This window comes from Dendronephthya gigantea, unplaced genomic scaffold (genome assembly GCF_004324835.1).
Source record: "Dendronephthya gigantea isolate DGI-Jeju-01 unplaced genomic scaffold, DenGig_1.0 000598F, whole genome shotgun sequence".
NCBI lineage: Eukaryota > Metazoa > Cnidaria > Anthozoa > Malacalcyonacea > Nephtheidae > Dendronephthya > Dendronephthya gigantea.
This window is the reverse complement of record NW_021163608.1, coordinates 1-25,946: the sequence shown is the minus strand read 5'-3', so window position 1 is coordinate 25,946 and position 25,946 is coordinate 1. Positions and strand designations below refer to the sequence as shown.

Here is a 25,946-nt window from a genome sequence, read left to right as displayed (position 1 = left end):
AATTGATTTGATTCGAATTGATTTGATTTGAATTGATTTGATTCGAATTGATTTGATTCGAATGGAATTGATTTGATTCGAATGGAATTGATTTGATTCGAATGGAATTGATTTGATTCGAATTGATTTGATTCGAATTGATTTGATTCGAATTGATTTTATTCGAATTGATTTTATTCGAATTGATTTGATTCCAATTGATTTGATTCCAATTGATTTGATTCGAATTGATTTGATTCGAATTGATTTGATTCGAATTGATTTGATTCGAATTGATTTGATTCGAATTGATTTGATTTGATTTGAATTGATTTGATTCGAATTGAATTCATTTGATTCGAATTGATTTGATTCGAATTGGTTTGATTCGAATTGATTTGATTCGAATTGATTTGATTCGAATTGATTTGATTCGAAATTAATTGATTTGATTCGAATTGATTTGATTCGAATTGATTTGATTCGAATTGATTTGATTCGAATTGATTTGATTCGAATTGATTTGATTTGAATTGATTTGATTCGAATTGAATTCATTTGATTCGAATTGATTTGATTCGAATTGGTTTGATTCGATCTGATTTGATTCGAATTGATTTGATTCGAATTTATTTGATTCGAAATTAATTGATTTGATTCGAACTGATTTGATTCAAATTGATTTGATTCGAATTGATTTGATTCGAATTGATTTGATTCGAATTGATTTGATTCGAATTGATTTGATTCGAATTGATTTGATTCGAATTTATTTGATTCGAATTTATTTGATTCGAATTTATTTGATTCGAATTGATTTGATTCGAATTGATTTGATTCGAATTGATTTGATTCGAATTGATTTGATTCGAATTGAATTGATTTGATTCGAATTGAATTGATTTGATTCGAATTGAATTGATTTGATTAGATTTGATTCGAATTGAATTGATTTGATTCGAATTGATTTGATTCGAATTGATTTGATTCGAATTGATTTGATTTGAATTGATTTGATTCGAATTGAATTCATTTGATTCGAATTGATTTGATTCGAATTGGTTTGATTCGATCTGATTTGATTCGAATTGATTTGATTCGAATTTATTTGATTCGAAATTAATTGATTTGATTCGAACTGATTTGATTCAAATTGATTTGATTCGAATTGATTTGATTCGAATTGATTTGATTCGAATTGATTTGATTCGAATTGATTTGATTCGAATTGATTTGATTCGAATTTATTTGATTCGAATTTATTTGATTCGAATTGATTTGATTCGAATTGATTTGATTCGAATTGATTTGATTCGAATTGATTTGATTCGAATTGATTTGATTCGAATTGAATTGATTTGATTCGAATTGAATTGATTCGAATTGAATTGATTTGATTAGATTTGATTCGAATTGAATTGATTTGATTCGAATTGATTTGATTCGAATTGATTTGATTCGAATTGATTTGATTCGAATTGATTTGATTCGAATTGATTTGATTCGAATTGATTTGATTCGAATTGATTGGATTCGAATTGATTTGATTCGAATTGATTTGATTCGAATTGATTTGATTCGAATTGAATTGATTTGATTCGAATTGAATTGATTTGATTCGAATTGAATTGATTTGATTCGAATTGATTTGATTCGAATTGATTTGATTCGAATTGATTTGATTCGAATTGATTTGATTCGAATTGATTTGATTCAAATTGATTTGATTCGAATTGATTTGATTCGAATTGATTTGATTCGAATTGATTCGAATTGATTTGATTCGAATTGATTTGATTCGAATTGATTTGATTCGAATTGATTTAATTCGAATTGATTTGATTCGAATTGATTTGATTCGAATTGATTTGATTCGAATTGATTTGATTCGAATTGATTTGATTCGAATTGATTTGATTCGAATTGATTTGATTCGAATTGATTTGATTCCAAACAACGCCTTTGTCTATAACGATCATTAGTGGTAATTGTTGTAGGTCCCCGCGCAGCGCCGCCAGTTCCGCGTGTAGCAGTTACGTGAGCACTTTATGTAAATATAGTTTAGTTGTTTGTAAATACGTCACAAGGACACATTGTTGATTCGGCACAAAGACACGTTGTAATGTAATATAGCACTATTAATTAACGCTTGCATTGAATTTTGATACAACTTTTGAGTCAGATCGTAGAGGAAGCATGAACTCACGCTGTAAATAGAATCTTTAAATAAAAGATAGAATACAGTCCCCTGAGTGTTTTTTTTGCGTGGACCAGTGTGCGCGGGATCGATTGGGGATTCTGCAAAACAGTGGTCCTTCGAACCGGATTTGTGAAAGGTGAACGAGGCTGCGGACAAAGAGCGAGTGATATTTGCGCTGCCGTCGTGTGTAAAAGATTTAGCGTGAAGTTGAACAACGAAAGGTATGGACGATCTGACGAGGAAAAGACGGGTGAGAGGAGCTCATCGAGCTTCGGCTAGTAAACTTGTAGCGAAGATAGTTGAAACGATTTCGAGAGCGATTGACGAGAAAGCAGAAAGGGATTTGACATGGCTGAGACAAAGCCAGGTCACGTTACGAGAGAAAGTCAAGAGGTTAAAGGAACTCGATGAACAGATCATTGACATACTAAGCGCCTCGGGAGATGAAGACGCCGAAGCACAGCTCAATAAAGAGGTCGAAAGTTCAGACGAAGCGGTCGCAGAATTTGAAAGGACATTGATGAAAATCGACGACGCGCTGCGGGAATCCGGTGAACAAAGACTGCCATTGTTGACGACGCCAGACGAAGGAAACCTAGACCAGAGCCGTATATCGACAGCCAGTACGGGAAAGATCGTCAGAGCAAAGCTTCCGAAACTAAAGCTTAAGAACTTCAACGGTAAAGTATGTGAGTGGCCCGAGTTTTGGGACGGGTTTTCAAGCTCGATAGACAACAATGACGCATTGTCTGACGTTGACAAGTTTGCATATTTGCGCGGATATTTGGAAGGACCAGCGAAGTCTACAATTGCCGGCTTAGCGTTAACAGGGACAAACTACAACTGTGCAGTGGAATTGCTTAAGAAACGGTTCGAAAAGAAAAGCATAGTTCAACGAGCACACGTGAATGAACTCATACAACTGCCGGCAGTTTACAAAGAAAGGGACACGCAGAGACTACGGAAGTTGTTTGACAGCTGCGAAACGAATAACCGCGCCTTGAGAGCCCTGGGGGTGAACGAGAACTCGTATTCCGCTATTGTTGTTCCGACGATCATGGAGAAGCTGCCCGAGCAGTTTCGCTTGACTATTACGAGAGGGCAGAACTTCCTGGAGTGGTCAATGGAGGAAATGCTACAAGCCTTTGAGAAAGAGCTCGAACTACGTGAAGCGCACGATGCGGTGGGATCGAGTCGGGTCGAGAGTACGAAAGAAACGATGGGAGTTCGGCGTCGGGTAGAAAATATGGTCAACAACATGGAACTGCATCCACGTTAATAGCGAGTGAAAGGAAGGGAAACTGTGCTTTCTGCCTGAAGATCCACAAACACGAGAACTGTGAGGGAGTAAAGGATCCGAAGACACGAAAGAGTTTGGCTCGCAAATACGGTAGATGTTTTGTTTGTTTGTCTAAGGGTCATAGAGCCAGTAGTTGTAAGGTCGAGAACAAATGTAGTGTTTGTGATGGGGCTCATCATGTTGCACTGTGCGAAATGAGTCCTAAGAGCGAGGGTAAGCATGACGAAATACCCAAGCCTAATGACGAATGTAAAAACGTACCCAATAACACGAATGTGCATGTGACTACTCCTAATAGTAACTTGCATGCTGGAACTGGTAGCCTGGTTGCCTTGCAGACTGCACGTGGCGTTTTAAGGGGGGAAAGGGTGGTTAAGGTGCGGGTCCTCTTTGACGCGGGAAGTCATCGTTCCTTTGTTACTTCCAAAGCAGCTGGTCTCGCGAATCCCAGGGGTATAAGAAGGGAATTGTTAGGAATTAATACGTTCGGTCAAAAATGCGTAAAAGCCGAGCACAGGGAAGTGGTTGAATTAAAGCTTGAACCTCTTAACGGAAATAAGGTTATCACACTGGAAGCATTTGTAGTGCCGGAAATATGTAGCATAGGAAATAGCCATGTAGAGATAGCGCGGAGGGAGTATAAACATCTGGAAGGTATATGGTTTTCAGATGTTTCTAAGTCAGAAGATGAGTTAGAAGTAGATGTTCTGATAGGGGCAGACTACCTTTGGAGCTTTCAGACAGGGACAACCAAGAGAGGTAAATCAGGAGAACCTGTTGCTATAGAAACAGAATTAGGGTGGGTTTTATCAGGACCGCTGAGAGTACAAGACATTGAGAGAGCGGAGCCAGTCCAAGTGAATTTTGTAGCACAGAGATTGAGTAGTGAAGACAGTTTGGAGAGTAATGTGCAAAAATTATGGAGTTTTGAAGGGTTAGGCATTAGTGAGGAAGATAAGGTACATGAAGAGTTTTTAGATGAAATATCATTTACAGGAAGTAGATATTCAGTCAAACTGCCCTGGAAGGAGAGCCATAAGAAGTTGCCTGACAACTATGCAAATAGCTTAAGTAGAATGAAGGGTCAGCTGCGACGACTGAGGAAAGAGCCAGCATTGTTAGCAGAGTATGATTCTATCATCAGAGACCAGGTAGAGCGAGGGATAGTGGAGCCAGTATCTGCATTAGAGAAGGTTGAAAGGGTTCATTATTTACCACACCAGGCAGTAATTCGCAGGGAGGCAGTGACCACTAAACTCCGGATCGTCTATGACGCATCATCCAAGGAAGGTAAGTCTGGGACATCGCTTAACGACTGCCTACATGTTGGGCCTTCTCTCAATCCATTATTATACAGCATATTAATACGGTTCAGAGAAAATAGGATTGCTTTAGTTGGTGACATAGAAAAGGCATTTTTGAATGTTGAAGTAGATAAGGCGGATAGAGATTGTTTGAGATTTTTGTGGGTCAATGATATAGAAAGTGATAAGTTGGAGATAGTTGTTTATAGGTTTTGTAGAGTAGTTTTTGGAGTGAATGCATCACCATTTCTACTGAATGCAACCTTAAGGCATCATTTAACAAAGTATAACGAAATCGATGCTGCATTTGTAAGAAAGTTGCAGGAAAGTTTTTACGTTGACGACCTGGTCAGTGGTGAGAGTACGGTAGAGAAGACCTTTGAACTTTATGATAAGGCTAAGACAAGAATGGCACAAGGGGGTTTTAGATTAAGGAAGTGGTTGACCAACAGTGAGGTGTTAAGGAGTAAACTAGAGATTCACGAAAAAGATCAGGGTTCGTCAGAACAAAGCATCAATGATCAGGAAACATATGCTAGGTTATCTTTGGAGCAGTAGGGGGTGAGTCAAAGGGCCATAAGGTTTTAGGGCAGGTGTGGGATAACCACAAGGACGAACTGAAATTTGAAATTTCCAAGGTGGGAGAAAAGGCAGAGACGTTATCGCCAACAAAGCGGAACCTCCTGAGCATTTTAGCCAGTTTGTTCGATCCTCTAGGGATAATAAGTCCATTGATAGTTAGTGCCAAGATCTTATTCCAGGAGGTTTGTAATAGTAGACGGGTTGGGACGACAGCTTTAAGGAAGAGCCTTTAAGAAAGTGGGAAATCTGGTATAGGGATTTGATTGAGACCAAGGAAATCACTATTCCTCGATGCATATACCAACATCCAGCGGAAGAGGTTTTAGGGTGCACATTACATGGGTTTGGCGACGCTAGTAAGAAAGCATATTGTGCGGTAGTATATGTTGTTTATTATACAAATGTAGGAAGTTATGTCCGCATGTTAACATCAAAGGTAAGAGTAGCACCTCTTAAAACAACTAGCATTCCAAGGTTAGAGTTAATGTCTGCGAGGCTCTTAGCGCAGTTACTAAAGTCAGTGAAAGATTCATTAGAAAACCAGGTTAGTATAGATAATACGAAGTTGTGGCTTGATAGCATGACAGCACTCTACTGGATAATGAACAACGGTGAGTGGAAACAATTCGTCCGCCACAGAGTAAATGAAATCCTGAAATTAACAAACAAGGAGGATTGGGGACATTGTCCTGGGGTGGAAAATCCCGCGGATATAGGGTCTAGGGGTGTAGTTGCTTCACAATTGAAGGATAACAAGCTATGGTGGGTGGGGCCTGATTGGCTTATTAGGTCTAAGGAGGAGTGGCCGAAATTTGAGGCTGCTGCCAAAACAAGTACGGTCTTAGAAGAAGAACGAAAGTCTTCCGTAATGGTCGTAGCTAGTAGTAAAGAGTTAGCTAGTATAAGCAAAGTGATAAATCTGGAGGATTATGGGACAGCGGAACGACTTTTCAGAGTAACAGCATGGGTACTTAGGTTTGGGTTCAATGCACGAGCAAAGTCTAAGGGCATGGAAAAGCGCTGTGGAGAATTGACAGTAGAGGAGCTTGACGAGGCGGAAAATAGATGGATTAAACAGGCTCAGGCAGAGTTAAAGGAGGCTAAAAAGTACGCCCAGATTAGTAACAGTCTAGGCTTGATGGAAGAAGGAGGTATCATAAGATGTAAGGGTAGACTGCGTAATTCTGAGCTAGAGTACAACACGAAACAACCCAATCATTATTCCCAAGGATAATAGATTTAACTGAGCTGATTGTCAGAAATGTCACAGTGAAGTGCACCATTGTGGGTTAGGGCAACCTTGGGCAGGCTAAGGACGAAATATTGGGTCGTGAAGGAAGGCAAATGGTAAAGCGAGTGATAATAAAATGCGTCACCTGTAAGAAATTAGAAGGAAAGGGCATATGGGGGGAGACAGGATGGCGATTACTTACACAGGCTTCGAGTGAAGGAAGCTGCTCCCTTTTTCTAATGTGGGAGTATTTTGCAGGTCCATTGTTTGTTAGGTGTTGCACCAAGGCATCCAAGAAGGCGTATATCGCATTATTTTCCTGTTGTGTGACTCGAGCAATACATTTAGAGCTAGTGCGTGATTTGTCTGCGGAGACATTTCTGTGTTGCATGAGAAGATTTGCAGCGAGGAGAGGAATGCCGAGCCTAATAGTGTCAGACAACGCCAAGACGTTTAAGGCAGCAGAGAGAGCAGTAAAGAAGTTGTTTAATCAACCTAAAGTAAAAGCAGAATTATTAACGAAGCGCGTAACTTGGAGGTTTAACTTAGAAAGATCGCCTTGGTGGGGAGGGTTTTTCGAGCGAATGGTTAGGAGTGTTAAACGATGCCTCAGGAAGGTTTTAGGCAATGCCAAATTAACAGTAGATGAACTTAACACAGTATTAGTAGAGATAGAAGGCACATTAAATTCCAGACCATTGACAGAAGAATATGAAGAATTCGAAGGCGATGTATTAACGCCATCACACTTAATTTACGGAAGAGCAATTAATTTCATACCACGGAGGGAGGTAGCTAGAGAGGAAAGTAGTTGTGGAGAAAGATTCAAAATATTACATTGAAATTACAACATTTCTGGACCAGATGGCAAAGTGAGTATCTCATAGGGTTACGAGAGTTTCATAAAAGTGGTAATCGAAAGGCAAGAAGTTTGAAGGAGGGCGAAGTAGTTGTAGTTTATGGAGAAGGAGAGAAGCGAGGCAAGTGGAAACTAGGGAAGGTAGAACAGCTAATTTTAGGAAATGACAGCGAGGTTAGGGGTGCTAAGTTAAGAATAGCAGGAAAGGGTAAACCAGTTTACCTGAAAAGACCGGTGCAGAAACTTTACCCGTTGGAAATTCAAGCTCGACCGGGTGGGAACGGGACGGAAGGGAATTCCCCTTCAGGTGAGGCAGAGGGTTCCTTGCATGATCTGCATGAGCGTCCGAGACGAGCTGCTGCTGAGATTTCAAAAGCGAAGACAAGGGCGATGCTTGATTCATAGACGTGTATGAATCAAGGTGGGTGGGATGTTGTAGGTCCCCGCGCAGCGCCGCCAGTTCCGCGTGTAGCAGTTACGTGAGCACTTTATGTAAATATAGTTTAGTTGTTTGTAAATACGTCACAAGGACACATTGTTGATTCGGCACAAAGACACGTTGTAATGTAATATAGCACTATTAATTAACGCTTGCATTGAATTTTGATACAAACTTTTGAGTCAGATCGTAGAGGAAGCATGAACTCACGCTGTAAATAGAATCTTTAAATAAAAGATAGAATACAGTCCCCTGAGTGTTTTTTTTGCGTGGACCAGTGTGCGCGGGATCGATTGGGGATTCTGCAAAAGTAATGATCTTTGAATCATTCCATGCAATGTTATGGTTAGTTTGACATACGTGTTCCGCCAAGGCTGATTTTGAACTGTCGAATCTTCCACATGTCGAGATGCTCTTCTATCTGACCTTTTCCTCACTTATTCCCAAAAATGTTCAATGAGGTTTACGTCAGCAATCTCTTATTGCCCTGGGCTGGTCAATATCACTTTCTTTCAGGCTCTTTTCTGTATGACATGGTTCCCCATCTTACTGGAAAATATAATCTCCACCACAAAGCCATCTCATCTATTAGGAAAGTTCTAGATACAAGCCAAACATACCATTTTCCGTATCTAGTCGAAAATTTACGATCTTCGGACTTTCTAAAAGGTTGAGAGAGCTTGCGGTTTGGAGACTTTATCTTTGAACAAGATAGGGCACCATGTGACAGAGAAAAAAGCCCCACAAAAAGAAATATCAATCAGTATAGGGCAACGAAAAAATTCTGACCTAAACCTGTTTGAATATCTCTGGGAATATGTGAGGAAGACGTCAGATAGAAGACCTGGAAGAATGAAAGAAACCTTTTTCGCATCACGTGAGGCTGTTGATCCAGATGTAACAAACGAAAGCATTCAATGGACATCTTGTTGTAACCATGATCCCTCTCAGGGCCATCGCCTGCAATTGCAATTACGCCTTTTCGCTTCTTCAGCTGCCATTCCCATGCTCAGGCAACATCTAAGGCTTTTTTAACTTCAACTCGTCAAGTCCGCCTCTGACAACAGCTTTCTCTGAAGCTTTACTGCTTTCGTTCGTGAAATGTAAAAACGTTCTGCAATGACAAACGGTTTAGGTTTTAAATGGTTAATTGCAGCCATATTTAACAGACAATTTCAGCCGTTCCGAAATCTTCGAGCTCGTCGCCACTGTTGACTGTTGTGTTCAAACACTCAAGAAGTTGGAGGTACCAACAAGTTTTAAAGTTGTTTAATCTCAGACATCCAGAACTACAACTAATTAACAACAACGTACAATTACCACTGTGCTATATTTTCTATATTGCTCGTCATTTACTCGCACTTTTGGGGAAATTTTCTGCAAAACGGGGAAATTGGTAGATTTTTGGGAAGCGATCTGGGAATCACTTTTTTTCGGGGAAATTTTTTCAAGTGTTGCTGAAACTCGTGCTTAAGTTGTTTTTGCCTGGTTTAAGTTAAATGTGATTGTTTTTGGCCCAATTGGTCACATGTGGCCGATGAAAGTTGTAAATTACGTAATTGCTATACTTTGTGTTACTGTTATTTGTGTCTAAGGAATTCTTCCGAAATATGAGGAAAGTTTGAGGAATTCATGAATTTTGTTGTGATAGTATAGCTCAGTGGATTGTGGTGGATCCAGTGCGTGGATCAAGCACTGATATCAAACTATGGCGGATAACGAAGTGGGAGATCGCACGGCGGATCAAAACGAGACCAAGCCACTTCTGGAAAAAGAACCTGAAGATGAGTTGCAAGGTTGTGGGAGTGTGGCTATATGTAATCCAAAACGTCGGTTACATCGTTATATTGTTCTCGTGTTCATATGTTCGCTCAGTTTTGGTAAGTCACTTCCTACTAAATGAACATTTCACGTGACACATGTTTGTGCTCTCGTGTCGTATACTCAATGTATCTAATGTATATTAGCATTTGTGCAATATTATCTTTCTAAAACAGAAATAAAACGTTACTGATGGAACGTTTTTCTGTGTCTTAGAAATGGAACGTTACTGTGCACTTTTTTCAAAATCTGTTCTGGAGAATTCATTGACGGAGTCAGCAATATTTATTTGCTACTTTATTTAGTTTATTATATGCTCCTCGACTATGATTGGCTGTTTTCCTGTTTCTGACGAAGTTAAACTAACAGATTTTGATCCACATTCATAGTAATAGTTTACCAATAGCTGTATAGTTTACCTCTTGAGTAATATCATCTTTACACAGGATGGCTATATATACTATCCCATTTTTCATTTGAAAATTGCCACAGCAGTTGCCAGTTGAATTATTGGAATCGTCTCTAAAATTTTTAACACTATTGCATTTCCTATTAACCATTTAGGAATTTTCGTGACACATATACACATATATTGTTGTGCAAAATTGTGTAACTTCAAGATTACTCCTGCAAAAGTAATATGCTTTAAAATTAATAGTAGGTTCATGTGTAAAGACATATATTTGCAACTTAAACTTCAGATAAAGCTTTTATGATTACCCAACTTAGCCTTTTAGACCTGCAAATATGTGTTGAAATGCCTCAATATTTCCAAATCCAATAGTTTTCAAGTTTATTTGTGAACTTAATATATATAAATATAAATTGGAAATCACAAGCAGGTTTATCAACAAAGGCTTGGATTGGCCTTTTTATGAAATTCATATATATTTAAAATTATGAACATCACAAGTTTAAAATGAACTCTTTAAAATTTATTTTGGAATATTTTGATATGAATAAAATTTTCACAATGATCTATATAAAAATAAAAGTGAAATGATCATTAAGCATTTGAAGTTGTGATTTCTACCAAAAAACATCAATTCCAATTTGAATATCTACCAAACTAAAATTTTAAAATACCATATACAAAGTGACAAATAGTCTTATTAAAAATTTAAAATTTAAATTTGCAGTTTCACCTTTTAGACTCAACTTTTCACTTGTATGGTTCAATTGTAACTTTTTCTTTGTTCATTTTTTTAGGAATAACATTCTAATAGTAAAACCACTAATATTTTTTCATAAAGTTCATTGATAAAAAAATGTTCTTATCTGAATCATTCTTATTTTAATCTTTACTTAGGATCATACTTTTGCTATGATAACCCAGCTGCATTACAAAAACAGATTGAACGGGTAAGTACATGTATACATATAAAGGTTTCAGCTGGTACATACTGTTATTAGAATCCAATCATTATTCATTGAATGAAGTTCAGAACCTTATACATAAAAGGTTATCAAGCCGTTGATGAACAACAAACTGAGGCTAATGATAATTTTTTACATATATCAAAGAATATTTAACAATTATTCTGGGATAATCACCGAGTTGTTTTAACACTTTTGCCCAAGTGAATTGACACAAGAACTGCATTTGAAGGTGAATATAAAAAATACTAAATGTATTTAGTATAAATTTCGAGGTGACTATTCATTTTCCTGCATTCTGATTGATCAAAATTCACTGTCTCTAAAGTGATAGTCACGGGTCAATTTATAATTTTCTGAGTGGCGAAAATTAAATATTCACGATGTAAGAACTAAAGAAACGAGGAGCGACGAGTGTTGTTTCAAACATTTCGGACGCAAATATTGAGTAATTCTTTGAGAAACTACACAATTTATAAACTTATGTTATGAGTTACCAGCATTAATTAATTAAGCATAAATATAATTTGGACAGTTTATCCCATAAACACAGCGAAGAGCTTACAAGATCTCTTTCTTACGTGAATATATATTGTTTCCACACCTGCTATTCTGCATACAGTACATAATTGATACTATACAAAACCTACATTTGGTGCAGTAATGAAATCATTTTGGCGGTATGCAATATTGATTATAAATATAAGTAGCTATATTGTCTTGTATCGATTTACGTCGAAGCATCCGCATCGAAATCCACATCATAGACATAATATGCACCGCGTTCCATTTTCATTATTTACAATGCAAGTATTTTGGCTATTCTTTTGAAATGACGTATAAATTTTTGCCATCATATACATGTAGTTACATGCCAAACATGGTGCTTTTTGTCAAACCCTGTAATCTGAGAAAATTGCGCCCGCTTTGCTTGAACAACTAAAATTATAATTTAACAAGATGCTTCCTTGCTAAGCGTTTACTTGAGCTAAAGGAGCTATTATAGTGGGAAAAGTTTATAAATAAAGGCAAAAGATTGGCAGGCACTGTAAAAACATCGCAGGTTAACTTAAAAGTTAAAACAAGGGCTATCTTTAACAGTGTAATGGAGAGTCTGCGAATCATGGATTGCCCATACCCATTTTACTGATTTTAGCAGCATAATATTTTATTAAATTTTGAACTCTAATAACTAAATCGAGTACACAAAATATGCGCGTAGTCTTTTAGTTTTTCACAGAATATGATAAGATTAAATTTAGTAACACATCATCGCATAAAAAATGAATTCCAATGTGTTCCAAATATTAAAAGTTACAATATATATAAATATATTTCTAACTATTTTACAAGAAAGCTTAAAATTTTATTGCAATTAAAAAATTACTTGTTTAATGCGCTACTCGTGCTAGGAAAGAAACTGTTTTTATACCTATCCCTAATATTCCTTATACCTAATATACACTTAAAAGAAGAAAATGTTCCTTTTCACTCGTGAGGATTAGGCGACGGAATAAGCGGCAATTGTTTTCCCACAAATATGCACGAATACGCGTGCCGTCGTTTAGCCTCGGATCGAGTACACAGGATATGCGTGCTATGTCGCGTTTAGCTTCGATCGAGTACACTGATGATGCGTACATTCGTATAGTTTTGATCGAGTACAAAGAATATGTATGCAGTGTCGTTTAGCTTTGAATATGCGTGAAGTGTCGTTTAGCTTTGATCGAGTACGCTTAGAAAGCGTGCATTCACAAATACTTGGATACGCAAAGTAAAACGCACTATTATTACGCTTCGTATGTCAGAAAACAATCCTGACCAGCAGCTGATGTCAAGCACAAAGAAGCTGGAAGTCGAATCAGCCGCTGAAGTTAGCACGAAGAAACAGGAAGTTGAATGAGCCGCTAAACGCCAATAAGATGATCACAAATGTGTCACATGCGATAGCCATTTATTTCGGTTGGCCGAAATAAAGATTGGCCGCGTGGGAGAATAAGTCTTGCGCAGAAAAAAATTGACCGAATTTAAGACTCTCACCAGAGTTCAAGTAATAATGACAATATCGCAGCTAACGTAATTTGTGTAATTTCCTGTCTGTTTGATTAAGGGTAATGTTTAACCTAGTTCTTTATATACTTACTGGCAGAAGTCAAAACGTGACTCGTTCATGTTGGGACAAATGCCTGGTTGCTGAGGTATTAGAAGGCCAACCTCGTACCTAGGGTCTTTAACCTACGCTCCACGGTTAAAGACCCTGGGTACGGGGTTGTTAGAAGGCATGGAAACTTTGCACAATGCTTGGATCCCTAGTTATGCAATTGTGCTGATTCTTACTTGCACCACGAAATTTATACTCAACAAACAGTCGCCGCGAAACACCTCGAAATTTATACTACAGTAAAACAAATAGTCGCCTCAGGTTCGGTGATTACAAGCCTATATTGAGTATATTCATTTGGCTTTCGGCTCAGTCGCTTGTAATCACCTCGCCTTCGGCGACTAATTGTTAAATAGAATTTTTCACAATAACAATGAATTATTTTTCTTTTTCATACAAAGGACATGGAAGTAACTACAGAAAGCTATGCAATGTTATATGCATTGTATTCGTGGCCTAATGTCATACTCAGTTGCCTTGGAGGATATTTAATAGACAAAGTATTTGGCATAAGGTAAGCTGTCTGTGGATCATGAAATTCTGAAAAACACTGCTTATAAATTCAGCAATTTCAGGCAAGCGCAAACTTTCTTGACAAAAGTGTGAGGACTATTTTATTTCTACACATCGCTTTTCAACTTCAGTCAGTGTCTGACTAGCGTATGCTACATGTACGACTCCCTCACCATTCACCCTTGCCTGGCGTTGATTGGGATAGAATAGCGGATACACCCACGCGACGTGCATCCACAGTAATATAATGTATCCTTTTGGGTATCAAAGTATGCCATGCACTTATTTGCTAATAAAGCAGTTTGCGATGTAGCGGCTACTGTAATTGGCCATGCATAATAAACTTCTGACGTCGTGATTATTAGTAGGCGTTGGTGCATTTTGTAAGTGGTTCACACGTTTAGAATCTCGTTTAGTATCAGACAAGACTTCTCCAAAGAAAAAGTTCTCAACGTGTTGTTGTCTCGGTTTTCCATAGAATATTATGTCATCCACGATACTTCTAACGCTTCGTGGCCCTCGTGATCTTCGCAATTGTTCGTGTAGGGTGAACTAAAAAACCTATACTACAATTTTAGGGTTTTATTCACTCCACGTCGAATATATTATGAAATACAAAGTCAAAAGCATGCTGCTTATTCACGTGACTATTTCTATCGGTACCCAAGACTAGCAATCCTAATTAAGATACTGGCGAACTTAAATTAGATACGCCACTCATTGAGTGTGTCTGCCGTTATGTTGTCCCATAGTTTCCTATCTCTGGTATTAATCACTTCTTTGATTAAAATGCGCATGCTTATGTAGCCATGTTTTTATGCTTTGTGCCGCCGGACTAATGAACTCTTATTCTTCACTTCGCCAATTTCCATTTCATCAATACGTACGTTCATGGTAACTATATATTACTCTGGTTTTGTCTTGATGTAAATAAAATGAAGTTGGTTTTCTTTGGAATAATTGCGAGTTTATAAGTCTTAAACCGTAAGGATATTTTCTGAATTTCTCTGTTGATGTTGTCAACGTCAAGTTAAAGATTTATCTGAATAGACTATTATACTTAAAGTATGTATCAAATAATATAAAATTGAGGACATTTAAGCTATTAAAAATTTGAAGAGTCTCAAATCATACCGACCAATGAAATATATGGTACCACCACCACCACAAGCTATGTGTGCCACAGCCAGAAGCGTATTTTGGGGGGGGTAAATATTTGCGTTATGCTGACTAATTTCTTTTGGAAGCAATTGTTTTTATGCTTATTTGAACATGATGAATATATGAACCGTTCCAACCCAATTAAAGATCAAGACACGACGACCTTGCTTGTTTAGAAAATGTCACTTTTGAAAATGTTTACCTTAGTTCATAGTTAATTGTTATGTGATTAATGAATTATAATTACAATTTCATACATCTGAATATATTTACCACAAAGTCACGTCCGTTTTTTGTCCTCCTGGGGCCGGCTGTTCAAAAGCCGGTTAACGCTAACCCAGGGTTAAAAATGCCTAACCCAGGGTTAAATTTTAAACCTTGGTTGATTTGCGTTGCACAAAGCTCGGTTAGCGTTAACCCTGAGTTAAAATTGATAAAAAAATTAACCCTGCTAGCTAGATGGGTTAACTTTTTAATCCTGGGTTAACTTTGATTCAAAATGGATGAATAAGGAGCTGAAACACGTAAACACGTATAATTCGTCATGAATTAAACACTTTTGAAAGGTTTTACGAATAATTTCGACAGCAAATAATTGTTTAAGTTTGACTTCGTTCGGTTTCAGCTGATGTATTGATTTATTTATCTTCGCTTCAATTCAATGCAATACACGATAAATGAATACAACCGTACAAATTGAAACATCGTAATCGAAATATTTGTTTCGGATGCTTAAATTCAATGCTTTTGATTGGCAGCAAGTGGTAAAGTTATGTTTGTTCCTGAATTTTGAATAATAAAAGAATGCCTGAAATTTTAAAATAGATTGTTTATAATTTGCTTAATTTTGTTTCACATCGACATTGTTTATCATAGAAAATGGCCTTTCATTTCGAATCTTTCCAAAATTCCATGCACGGAAATTACTGTTCAAAACAACGTCCCTGCGACCCTGCCCTCACGGCATATAATCTTTCGACTAACAATATATCCTCGTCGGGTAAAGTTTTGACGCTCGTTTATTGACCAATCGAAAACGTTCTTATATCCAATTTAGTCCTTAAAATACATTTAATCTTAGGTTAAATCTTTTAACCCTAGGTTAACTAACCCTACCGCCAACCCTGCTTTGAACAACACAGTTTTAACCCAGGTTTAGCTAACCTAGGGTTAAGGATTTTAACCCAGGTTTAGCACTAACCCAGGGTTAAATTTAACCTGCTTTTGAACAACCGGCCCCAGATGCCTGTATAGTGCGATGTCATTCGTGTGCGAAGAGTTCAATGAATTTAAAATATGAGTTCTGAACTGTAATTAAGTCTCCCGGTCCTAAGAAACATGCAATTTATTTTCATTACCATAACCTTTTTCTCACTTTCAGACTCGGCGCCATTGTATTCAGTTTATTTGTTTTAGCTGGCCAGGTACAGTACACCTATGAGTATACTAAAGCTTTATAACTTAACAAGCAACGCATTTGTATGTTCCTACATACTACATAAAATTTGTGCGGGAAAACGGTTGTACATTCATAATTCAGATGACAGGAAAATATACGAATAGTAACCTGAAATGCCGAGTTAAGTTTTTCAAATATAGAGAAACGTTTATTTTAAGGAATTTATTTTCCTCTTTATGAATTACGTACTAAAGGTAAACCCCGTCGTTTGCTGCATGCTGTTTTTTTCAGATTGTCTTCGCCATTGGAGCATACATAGGAAGCTATCCTGTAATGGAATCCGGAAGGTTTATCTTCGGGTAAGTTAAGTTCACCAATTACGAAGCATTTTGACCTGCAAGTCCTCCCTCCCCTCCCGGTTCGCCACGCGGCGGATTATCAGTTTTATTTTAGTCATTTAAAATTCCAAAGCAAATGTTCGTCGCGTTTTGATGAACAGGATATATAGATTTTTATGTACAGCATCAGCTGATCAGCCTATCATTTCATCAACTAAAATTGTTTTCTTATACCAGAAACTCAGTATTCATCTCCTCAAAATTACTTATATATGTTCTTTTTGTATGTGTCTAAAGTCTTGGTGGGGAGAATCTTGCTGTTGCTCAGAACACATATTCCGTTTCCTGGTTTAAGGGGAAAGAGTTGAATTTAGTGTTTGGTTTACAGCTCAGTATTTCGCGAGTGGTAAGCAGTCGAGCTTAGTTATATGGTACCTCTAGAGTGTCTTGGTTAGATATTGATTGTCTAGAGTGCATGCCGCGGCTGCAGTGACGTAACTAGAACAATAATTCGGGGGATTTTTTTTATAAGTGCAATAGTTTACAATAGAAATCCGTCGGGCAGAACTGAATATACTTATGAATATTCACCCCCACCACCAACCTAACCCCCCCCCCAACCCCGATTATCGTTCTAGTTACGCCCCGGCGTGGGTGTTCAAATGCCTTCTGCCTAATCTTCTGGATTGTAGTCAAAATCACAGTATTTGCTTACTGTGTCAAATTTTACATGAAATCGATCTGATGACTTGTTACAGACGTGAACAAGGCGTAGATTTGATTTGATAGTCAACTTTATAGCCAAAGCCTGTGGGCCACATGGGTACTAAATAGAAAAGATAAGTTAAAATTACTTAAAGCATTTGATATCTTCATTGCCTCCTCTGTTATACTAATCTATTATTAAACAAAAAGAACGGTGAATATTTCTGGGAAAAGAAACGACCGAGAAAAATTACAGAACCAACCGAGGTGTTATTTTCTACAAATTTTCAAGAGTAGTAAGAGTATAATGGCGAGTTTTGAAAGCTATAGCCCTAAGTGTAGAAAATGCTTGCATGATATCCGGTTGATGTCCGTTCTTCTTCTCTCTTATATGAATTTTTTTGGTGCTTGGAAACTTAATATTTTATAATATTTTGAAACCTGAGATGTAACATGGGATGTATTTCTATATTCTCTGTGTTTTTCACTCTAGGGCAGCACCGTGAATTTGAATGTAATGAGGCCGATTTACAATATGTTCTCGGAAAGGTTTGGAATTGGACATGTGACCTTAGGATGGACACTCTTTGTAGGTGCTGTATAATACTATTCTGTGATATTCTGCACAGTATATTCTGTCGTCCTGAAATCAGGTACCAGTAGTCTTGTGAGCAGGTACCACTTTCACAAAAGATGAAATATGGTCTTGAGCCTTCCGAACACATTCTTGGCATGATATATAAGATTTCATGTATTAATTAAGTTAGTTATTGCATGTGCATTGTGTTGTTTGTGTCCGTGATTTGAATATCGTCATTTCATGTTTACTTCTTTGTCTTTTCGTAGGTGTACTTTTCTGTCTATTGTCATTACTGGCTGCCTTAATTTTGGCCTTCTTTGACAGGCGAGCCGAGCGTATATTAAAGAGAGGCGAAAGCAAAACGGGTTAGTTGCCATGCATATCATAGGCGGGGCTTTTAATTTTACTACACAAATGCATTCAAACGTCCTTGAATGTGCCTTAATATGGAATTCTGTTTCATTATTTCCTAGGTGAGGTGATACGTCTGTCTGATATTAAAGATTTTCCGCTCACATTGTGGTTGATCTTCTTTATATGTGTCGCTTACTACGTGGCTGTTTTCCCATTTGTCAGCTTGGGCGTGTGAGTGGGTTTTCTTAAATGTTTTGAACATATATTACATGTGTCATCTGTGTCATACAAAACGATCGGCGATTGTAGTATTATATACACATATAAGGGACAAAATCACTTAATTCAAATCGATCTTCATGGGTGTCTAACAATCTAAAAATAGAGCCTAAAATGATTCCATTCCATATTAAGTTAAAGCATGGTATACATGTATGCTGGCAATCGGCAGCACTGTGAGAACGAAGGAAGAAAGGAAAAATGGGGGACGGGAAGAAAAGCAGTAGGGAAGATCTATTATAAGCTTTTGAGGTTTAATTAAAAAATGTTGCAAAACGATACATTAGTTAATGCGCGTCTAATTCAATGGAAAAATGGGTTCATTAGACAGGGTTTTGCCTAATTATTTAGCTGGATTAAACTGATAAGGCCGGTTGTATGTAAGCTGGATCGCGCTATCCACCTATCGCTCTAAAATCGCGCGTCGTTGATGTATAACCTGGTTCAATCCTTAGTATTCTTAAATTGAAAACTCTCTTTGATGGCTTTCAGCTCCAAATCTCTACTTTCATTGCTTGTAAAGCATGTTTATATATTTATTATATTCATTTTGAAATCAATGGTGTTTCTTGCAATTTGATTAAGATTGAACCTCTGCACCACAATAACCAATCAGATTTATTATTTCAGTGTAACAGTCCATTCAAGTGACAGGGGGAAATGGCGCAAAATTTCATTATTTTGAATTTTTAAATGTCCCGCAAAATTTCTTGACAAGAATAGATTTAGCGTTTACGGTTCTTTCAGCCAACAAATTGTTTTGAATTTTTTAAATTTTTAGTATGATTTCAAAATGAATATAATAAAGTAGAAATTGCACTTTGTGCCGTGCAACTTTGGTGTGAAATCAAACTTGTGATTATAATTTGTAATCACGCGTTTGATTTCACACAAAATCGCACTCCACTCAGTGCAATTACCATTATATATGGTAATCACTATCCGATAGATAAGGCTTTATCACGCCTTCATGCAACTGGCCTCTGGTTAACATCTCTAATGCATACAGTTGTTTTAAATCACATATGCATGTTCTTTTTTAATATAGTTTATTTTTCGAATATAAATATGACGTAACTCCTGCTACAGCAAGTATTCTCAACAGGTAAGCCGTAGGGTTGGTACGTACCTATATGAAGCTTTGCCATTGGTTAATGATAACAATAAGACACAGAGTACCGACGGTAGAAATATAAAAGAAATCTATTTATGAGGCTCAGATCTAGTGGTCCGCTTCTACTGAGACTTATAAACAATAAAAAAAGTAGTGATAATTATTCAATGATAATTACTGAAAAATTGAAAATGGATATTTTTTATATGTACAGCCATAATATATGTATAATGACTTTACATATAAAAATATCCATTTTCAATTTTTTCACATAATCAGTCATTTAGCTCGACAATTAATCAAAAAAATACGAAATTGCACGTATTTTCTACTATTAAAGCACAAACCAATATACCACACTGAACTTTTAACCTCGATTTTAAGTTGACCTCACTATTGAGTCCATATATGGCGTCACGTGAAATCCATTAGTATGAAAGCAGCGGTCAGAGATCAACAGCTGCATGTTGCATTTGCATGCAAATATTCATCGCGCGGTATTTTTTTTTCAGCATCATGTTTTTCATATCTGCCGGAGCATCACCCGTGTTTGGATTTCTTGTCGATAAGTTTGGGCGAAATGTTTCATGGAGTAAGTAATTTTTGAGTTGTTTATAATTTTTGCTACGTAGGCTAATTCATTGTAATTTCATGTAATATTTAAAATAATAATAAATTTGTATCTAAAAATATTACCAAATTTTTTTTGTATAAAAAACTTTAGGTTATTCCTGAGCGCGAAGTTGGCTTTTTAAAGTCGTAAAAAGTTGTCGGTCTGTTTCGTTCTTATATGTATATTATTTCGCTTTTATTTTTCCTTCAAGTACTTCTTGGAGTCTCGATGACCCTTGGCTGTCACGTGTACATGGCATTTACATTTTTCTCTCCCATTGTGTCTATGGTATGTCCTGGGAATATAGTTTGCCGTTGAATAATTATATACTATTTAAATACATTCAGGATCGTAAACTTAATCGTCTAGCTGCCACCTATTGAGTGACATTGTATGTCCTCTCTGAGTGTGGTGATTTGCCCCGAGTTGGAACGTTCTTACCTCTGAATATTATTTTCTGAATACATTTACGTATTTAGGTTTTTATGGGTTTATCGTACTCAATAGTAGCATGTGCATTGTGGCCCTTAGTGGCTCTGGTAGTGCCAGAGCATCAACTTGGAACTGCTTATGGACTGTAAGTATTGTTAACTTGTACTTTATACATATATATTTGTTTTGTACATATAGAATTAAAGTAATTCCGAAAAATGATATAAATTAAAGTAATTCCGAAAAACGATATTTCGAATCAAGATCGAATCATCTTCAGCAGAATGGTTTACGTTTACAAGATTTGCGTAACTATAAAGCGCGTACAATTCTAAACATACGTAAGCGTAGCACGCGTAAGCAATTATTTTATTTATTTTTTTATTTATACTCTTCGCCATGTTTGACTGGTGAGCCCCACAGAGTTTTAACTCCAGTTATGGGGTCCCTTGCTTACAGTACAATTATACTAAATAGAATAAGAATATTTACATGAACATTAGTGGTGGACATTATTACAAAATATTATACAATACAAGGTTGTTTCACAATATGTTGAACATGCATGGATAACTCTCAACAACACAACTTTACATTTAGACTATACAAAGGACGAGACGAATTACATTTTACACATACACTCTTAAACGTTTGCGGAATGTCCACGTCATATACATGTTCTGTGAGATAGTTATAATAATTAAACAGTTCAGATTTGAATTTAGAGATTGAGAGTTTGGAGTCGCGGAGATGTTCTGGTAATTCATTGAAAATTCTTGGGGTTCTGCAGTAGAAACTGTTCTGAAAGGTTGTCGTGTTTGCTTTATGTATATTAAACGTGGTGTAACGACCTGTGGTGTCTGATCGTCTTGTGATGCGTTCTGATTGTTTAGTGCAGATGTTGGGGTCACCTTGTGAATGTTGGAATAGGTACATGATGTCCAGATATTCGTGCCAGTAGGTTAGGGGCAGCAGACCGATCTTCAAAAGCCTGTCCTTGTACGTAATATTAGTCCGGAATGGCAGTGATAATATGAATTTGGTAGCTCGACGTTGAACTTTCTCAAGTTGTTGTATTAGGGTGACTGTTTGCGGAGCCCAAACTTCAGACGCGTAGGCGAAATGGCTACGTACAAGACTGGTGTAGAGTGCCTTACGCACGCGTACATCATGCATACCATGGCAAGACCTTTTCACGAATCCTAACATCTTGTTGGCTTTGCTCGACACAACAGACACATGATCATTCCACTTGAGGCTGTGCTGGACGAGAATTCCGAGATCTTTCTGGGTGGTTACGTTCCTAACTGCTGTCCCCATTAGACTGTAGGACGAATCAATCGGGTTTAAGTTCCTCGTGATGCGAAGGTGACTGCATTTCCCCCCGTTTAAATCCATTCTCCAAACATCACACCATTCACAAATGTTGTCGAGATCAGTTTGGAGATCATGCACGACCTTGTGATGTTCGATGGTGTGGAAACACTTTGTGTCATCCGCAAACATTGCCGAAGATGAAGACGTGGCAACGTTGGGAAGGTCATTCACGAATTCAATTAAAACGAATTTAACGTGAAAATAATTCAAATCCGCTGTTCTTCTGTTCAGTGTCATTTGCCATTAGTTAAATGACTGCAGTTCTCTACTAGCCTTTAGTCCATTATTTAATATCGATTTTCGTCTTTTGATGTGTAATGCTTCTTTATAAAGTAACAAGTTACAGTTCTTTGAGTAGTCGATGATTTTGGTATTTGTCAGAACACGTTCTGTCTGTTCATTGTTAGATTTAGAGTTTAAATCAGTAGCGATATAAACAGGAGTTTAGATGTTTGTTGACAGCGCTATCCTCGTCTTTTTATGCATGTGCTCGTCCGTCAGTTTTATCAATGTAGGTTTTGTTACATTTTGGTCAAGTAAACTCGTAAACAATGTTGGATTTGCTTTGTTTAGGAACTTCGTCTTTGGTTCCTTTCGTAAACAAGTTCAAATTTGCTGTTGTTACTTTTGTTCTGATCAGAAGTTTTTTCTTCAGTGTACGTAATAGTTGTTCTCCCTTTGTACCAATATTTGGCATTTCTAACAATAGTGTAGGTATAGTGGCGTTAGCGTCTGTCACGTTATTGTTGTTCTCATGGTCAGTAGATTTAAAATGGTGTTGATCGAAGCGTTTCATTAATGAGCAGACAACATGTTTAGGATAACCGTTCCATCATGCGGTATCATTAAATTATATTGCCACTATGTAGATGATACACTACTAGTAGTTAAGCATGATGACGTTGATATGTTACAAATTTCACTCATTTGACATCCGCTTTACTTATGACCAGTTTCCTGACGAACCACCTCACTTTCTCGACCTCAATCTTGACGACAACAAGTTTTCCATATACCGAAAACGTACTTTTACTTGTCAATATACTTTGATAGTTTTGTACTATGAAAACATCGCATTGCATGGATTCGTTCTCTTCTTAACCGCATCTACAACATGTGTTCACCATCTAAACTCACACAAAAACTGCAATTTTTATGATGGAACGGTTATCCTAAACATGTTGTCTGCTCATTAATGAAACGCTTCGATCAACACCATTTTGAATCTACTGACAATGAGAACAACAATAACGTGACAGACGCTAACGCCACTATACCTACACTATTGTTAGAAATGCCAAATATTGGTACAAAGGGAGAACAGCTATTACGTGGACTAAAGAAAAAACTTCTGATCAGAACAAAAGTAACAACAACAAATTTGAACTTGTTTACGAAAGACACCAAAGACAAAGTTCCTAAACAAAGCAAATCCAACATTGTCTACGAGTTTACTTGTCCAAAATGTAACAAAACCTACATTGATAAAACTGACAGAACGCTACTAGAACGGGTACGAGAACATGCATACAAAGACGAAAATAGTGGCAATATAATTTAATGATACCGCATGATGGAACGGTTATCCTAAACATGTTGTCTGCTCATTAATGAAACGCTTCGATCAACACCATTTTGAATCTACTGACAATGAGAACAACAATAACGTGACAGACGCTAACGCCACTATACCTACACTATTGTTAGAATGCCAAATATTGGTACAAAGGGAGAACAGCTATTACGTGGACTAAAGAAAAAACTTCTGATCAGAACAAAAGTAACAACAACAAATTTGAACTTGTTTACGAAAGACACCAAAGACAAAGTTCCTAAACAAAGCAAATCCAACATTGTCTACGAGTTTACTTGTCCAAAATGTAACAAAACCTACATTGATAAAACTGACAGAACGCTACTAGAACGGGTACGAGAACATGCATACAAAGACGAAAATAGTGGCAATATAATTTAATGATACCGCATGATGGAACGGTTATCCTAAACATGTTGTCTGCTCATTAATGAAACGCTTCGATCAACACCATTTTGAATCTACTGACAATGAGAACAACAATAACGTGACAGACGCTAACGCCACTATACCTACACTATTGTTAGAAATGCCAAATATTGGTACAAAGGGAGAACAGCTATTACGTGGACTAAACAAAGCAAATCCAACATTGTCTACGAGTTTACTTGTCCAAAATGTAACAAAACCTACATTGATAAAACTGACAGAACGCTACTAGAACGGGTACGAGAACATGCATACAAAGACGAAAATAGCGCTGTCAACAAACATCTAAACTCCTGAACATAATATCGCTGAACAGAAGAACAGCGGTTAACATTTGAATTGGTTGTACGTTAAAATTTGTTTTACTTGTTTACGCGTGCTACGATCACGCATGTTTTGAATGGTACGCGCTTTATAGTTACGCAAATCTTATAAACGTTAAACCATTCTGCTGAAGATGAATCGATCTTGATTCGAAATATACCGAATAAAATTTGTATCATGCTTTCATTTTTCGGAATTACTTTAATTCTATATTACTAAAACTATCAGCTGGTAAAGGATATTTGTTTTTAAATGTATACATTTTATCGTATCTGTATATTATTTAGTTATCTGTTTTCTTCTATTAAATAAAATACCATGTAGTTTTCAAAGTAGATGAATATAATTTATGTATATTATGCCGGAGCGCCAAGAATGTGTTTTATATCTATTATGTAGCATGCAGTCGATACAGAATCTTGGCCTTGCTCTTATTAACATGGCGGCCGGTGCCATTGTCGACGCCAAAGGCTATCTATTTTTAGAAGTATTTTTCTGTGCTTGGCTATGCAGTAAGTTTTGTCCCGCTGTTATTGCATTTGTTGAATATTTCAAGAGATTACTTTAAGCTCTAATTAAATGGCTTCTTCCGTTATTATCTTCCCTAATATATTGTACCTGAAGGAGGAGGAATTTAATTGATGTAGAATTTTATATATAGCGTATCTCGTAAAAATGCAAAATCTGACTTGATGTAAAGCGTTTTATCGAGTCTAAGGATTTAACGTAATATTTTCCACTTTCCCTAATGAAAATCAGCTTAATTGATGGATTATGTTTATACAATTCCATGTTACACAATGATGATAAGTTGCCTACTTTTTCTATCTTTTATTTTTCAGTTGCGTTGATGTGCACTATTATGCTTTATCTGGCTGATTCAGCCAAAGGTATAGTTTTTCATTCTCATGGAATCGACGTCATGTGTCATCAGGAATCTAATATTTATTCAAAACATGACTTCGATTCCGATGGTAATGAGATAGCTATTTGGGATCCTTAAGTTAAGCATGCGTCCGGGACGGCAAACCGACGACGACGCGGCTGGAATACTCTAGCTAAATGAATTAATGGCATGGTTAAAAGTTGTTAAATATTATCAATCGCATCAAATTAATGATGTATAAGACGTTAAAAACATTAGTAGGAAACAATTCTACAGAGCTTAATTCGAGGTAGCGAATACACTGTCATTGTATTGATAGCCGCTGTCGTTGTGTTCCCGCCCTACATTTTTAAGGTGCCTATTACAAAAAATAGTTCGTAAAAGATTACACTGAAAACACTGTTGCGTTTTTCGTTTTTCAAAACCAAGTACAAGAAAATTTAATTGAATTTAACATGTAGATGAATGATTATAGCATCTGGTACTTCGGAAGATTTAATTTTATTAAAATCCTTTGTAAGGAGTTTGGTTTTTTCGAGTATAGTATGTATATGCATATATAAGGCCACTTCAGTCATGAAATCGAGATTTAGTT

General features: G+C 36.9%; 5 protein-coding genes across 5 annotated transcripts; all 5 read left to right on the top strand.

The window, feature by feature from the left end:
* Positions 1-2,402: 2,402 nt before the first annotated feature.
* Positions 2,403-3,458, top strand: LOC114543948. The gene has a single exon (XM_028562733.1). The coding sequence runs from the start codon at positions 2,403-2,405 to the stop codon at positions 3,456-3,458; it is 1,056 nt and encodes a 351-aa protein (XP_028418534.1).
* A 215-nt stretch (positions 3,459-3,673) lies between these two features.
* LOC114543946 lies at positions 3,674-5,341 on the top strand. Its single transcript, XM_028562732.1, has one exon. The coding sequence runs from the start codon at positions 3,674-3,676 to the stop codon at positions 5,339-5,341; it is 1,668 nt and encodes a 555-aa protein (XP_028418533.1).
* Positions 5,342-5,849: 508 nt separating this feature from the next.
* Positions 5,850-6,599, top strand: LOC114543945. Its single transcript, XM_028562731.1, has one exon. It carries the CDS (start codon positions 5,850-5,852, stop codon positions 6,597-6,599), a length of 750 nt encoding a protein of 249 aa, XP_028418532.1.
* A 413-nt stretch (positions 6,600-7,012) lies between these two features.
* Positions 7,013-7,860, top strand: LOC114543944. Its single transcript, XM_028562730.1, has 2 exons — positions 7,013-7,403; positions 7,484-7,860. Exons 1-2 carry the CDS (start codon positions 7,013-7,015, stop codon positions 7,858-7,860), a joined length of 768 nt encoding a protein of 255 aa, XP_028418531.1.
* A 1,716-nt stretch (positions 7,861-9,576) lies between these two features.
* Positions 9,577-25,439, top strand: LOC114543943 (major facilitator superfamily domain-containing protein 1-like; the record flags this gene model as incomplete). Its single annotated transcript, XM_028562729.1, has 15 exons — positions 9,577-9,774; positions 11,025-11,077; positions 13,655-13,767; positions 16,309-16,351; positions 16,618-16,685; positions 16,962-17,070; positions 17,863-17,962; positions 18,216-18,314; positions 18,423-18,534; positions 19,631-19,687; positions 20,209-20,288; positions 20,521-20,597; positions 20,789-20,886; positions 24,865-24,977; positions 25,308-25,439. Coding segments are annotated over exons 1-15 (1,426 nt in total), but the record flags the coding sequence as incomplete, so codon positions are not given.
* Between the last annotated feature and the right edge of the window lie 507 nt (positions 25,440-25,946).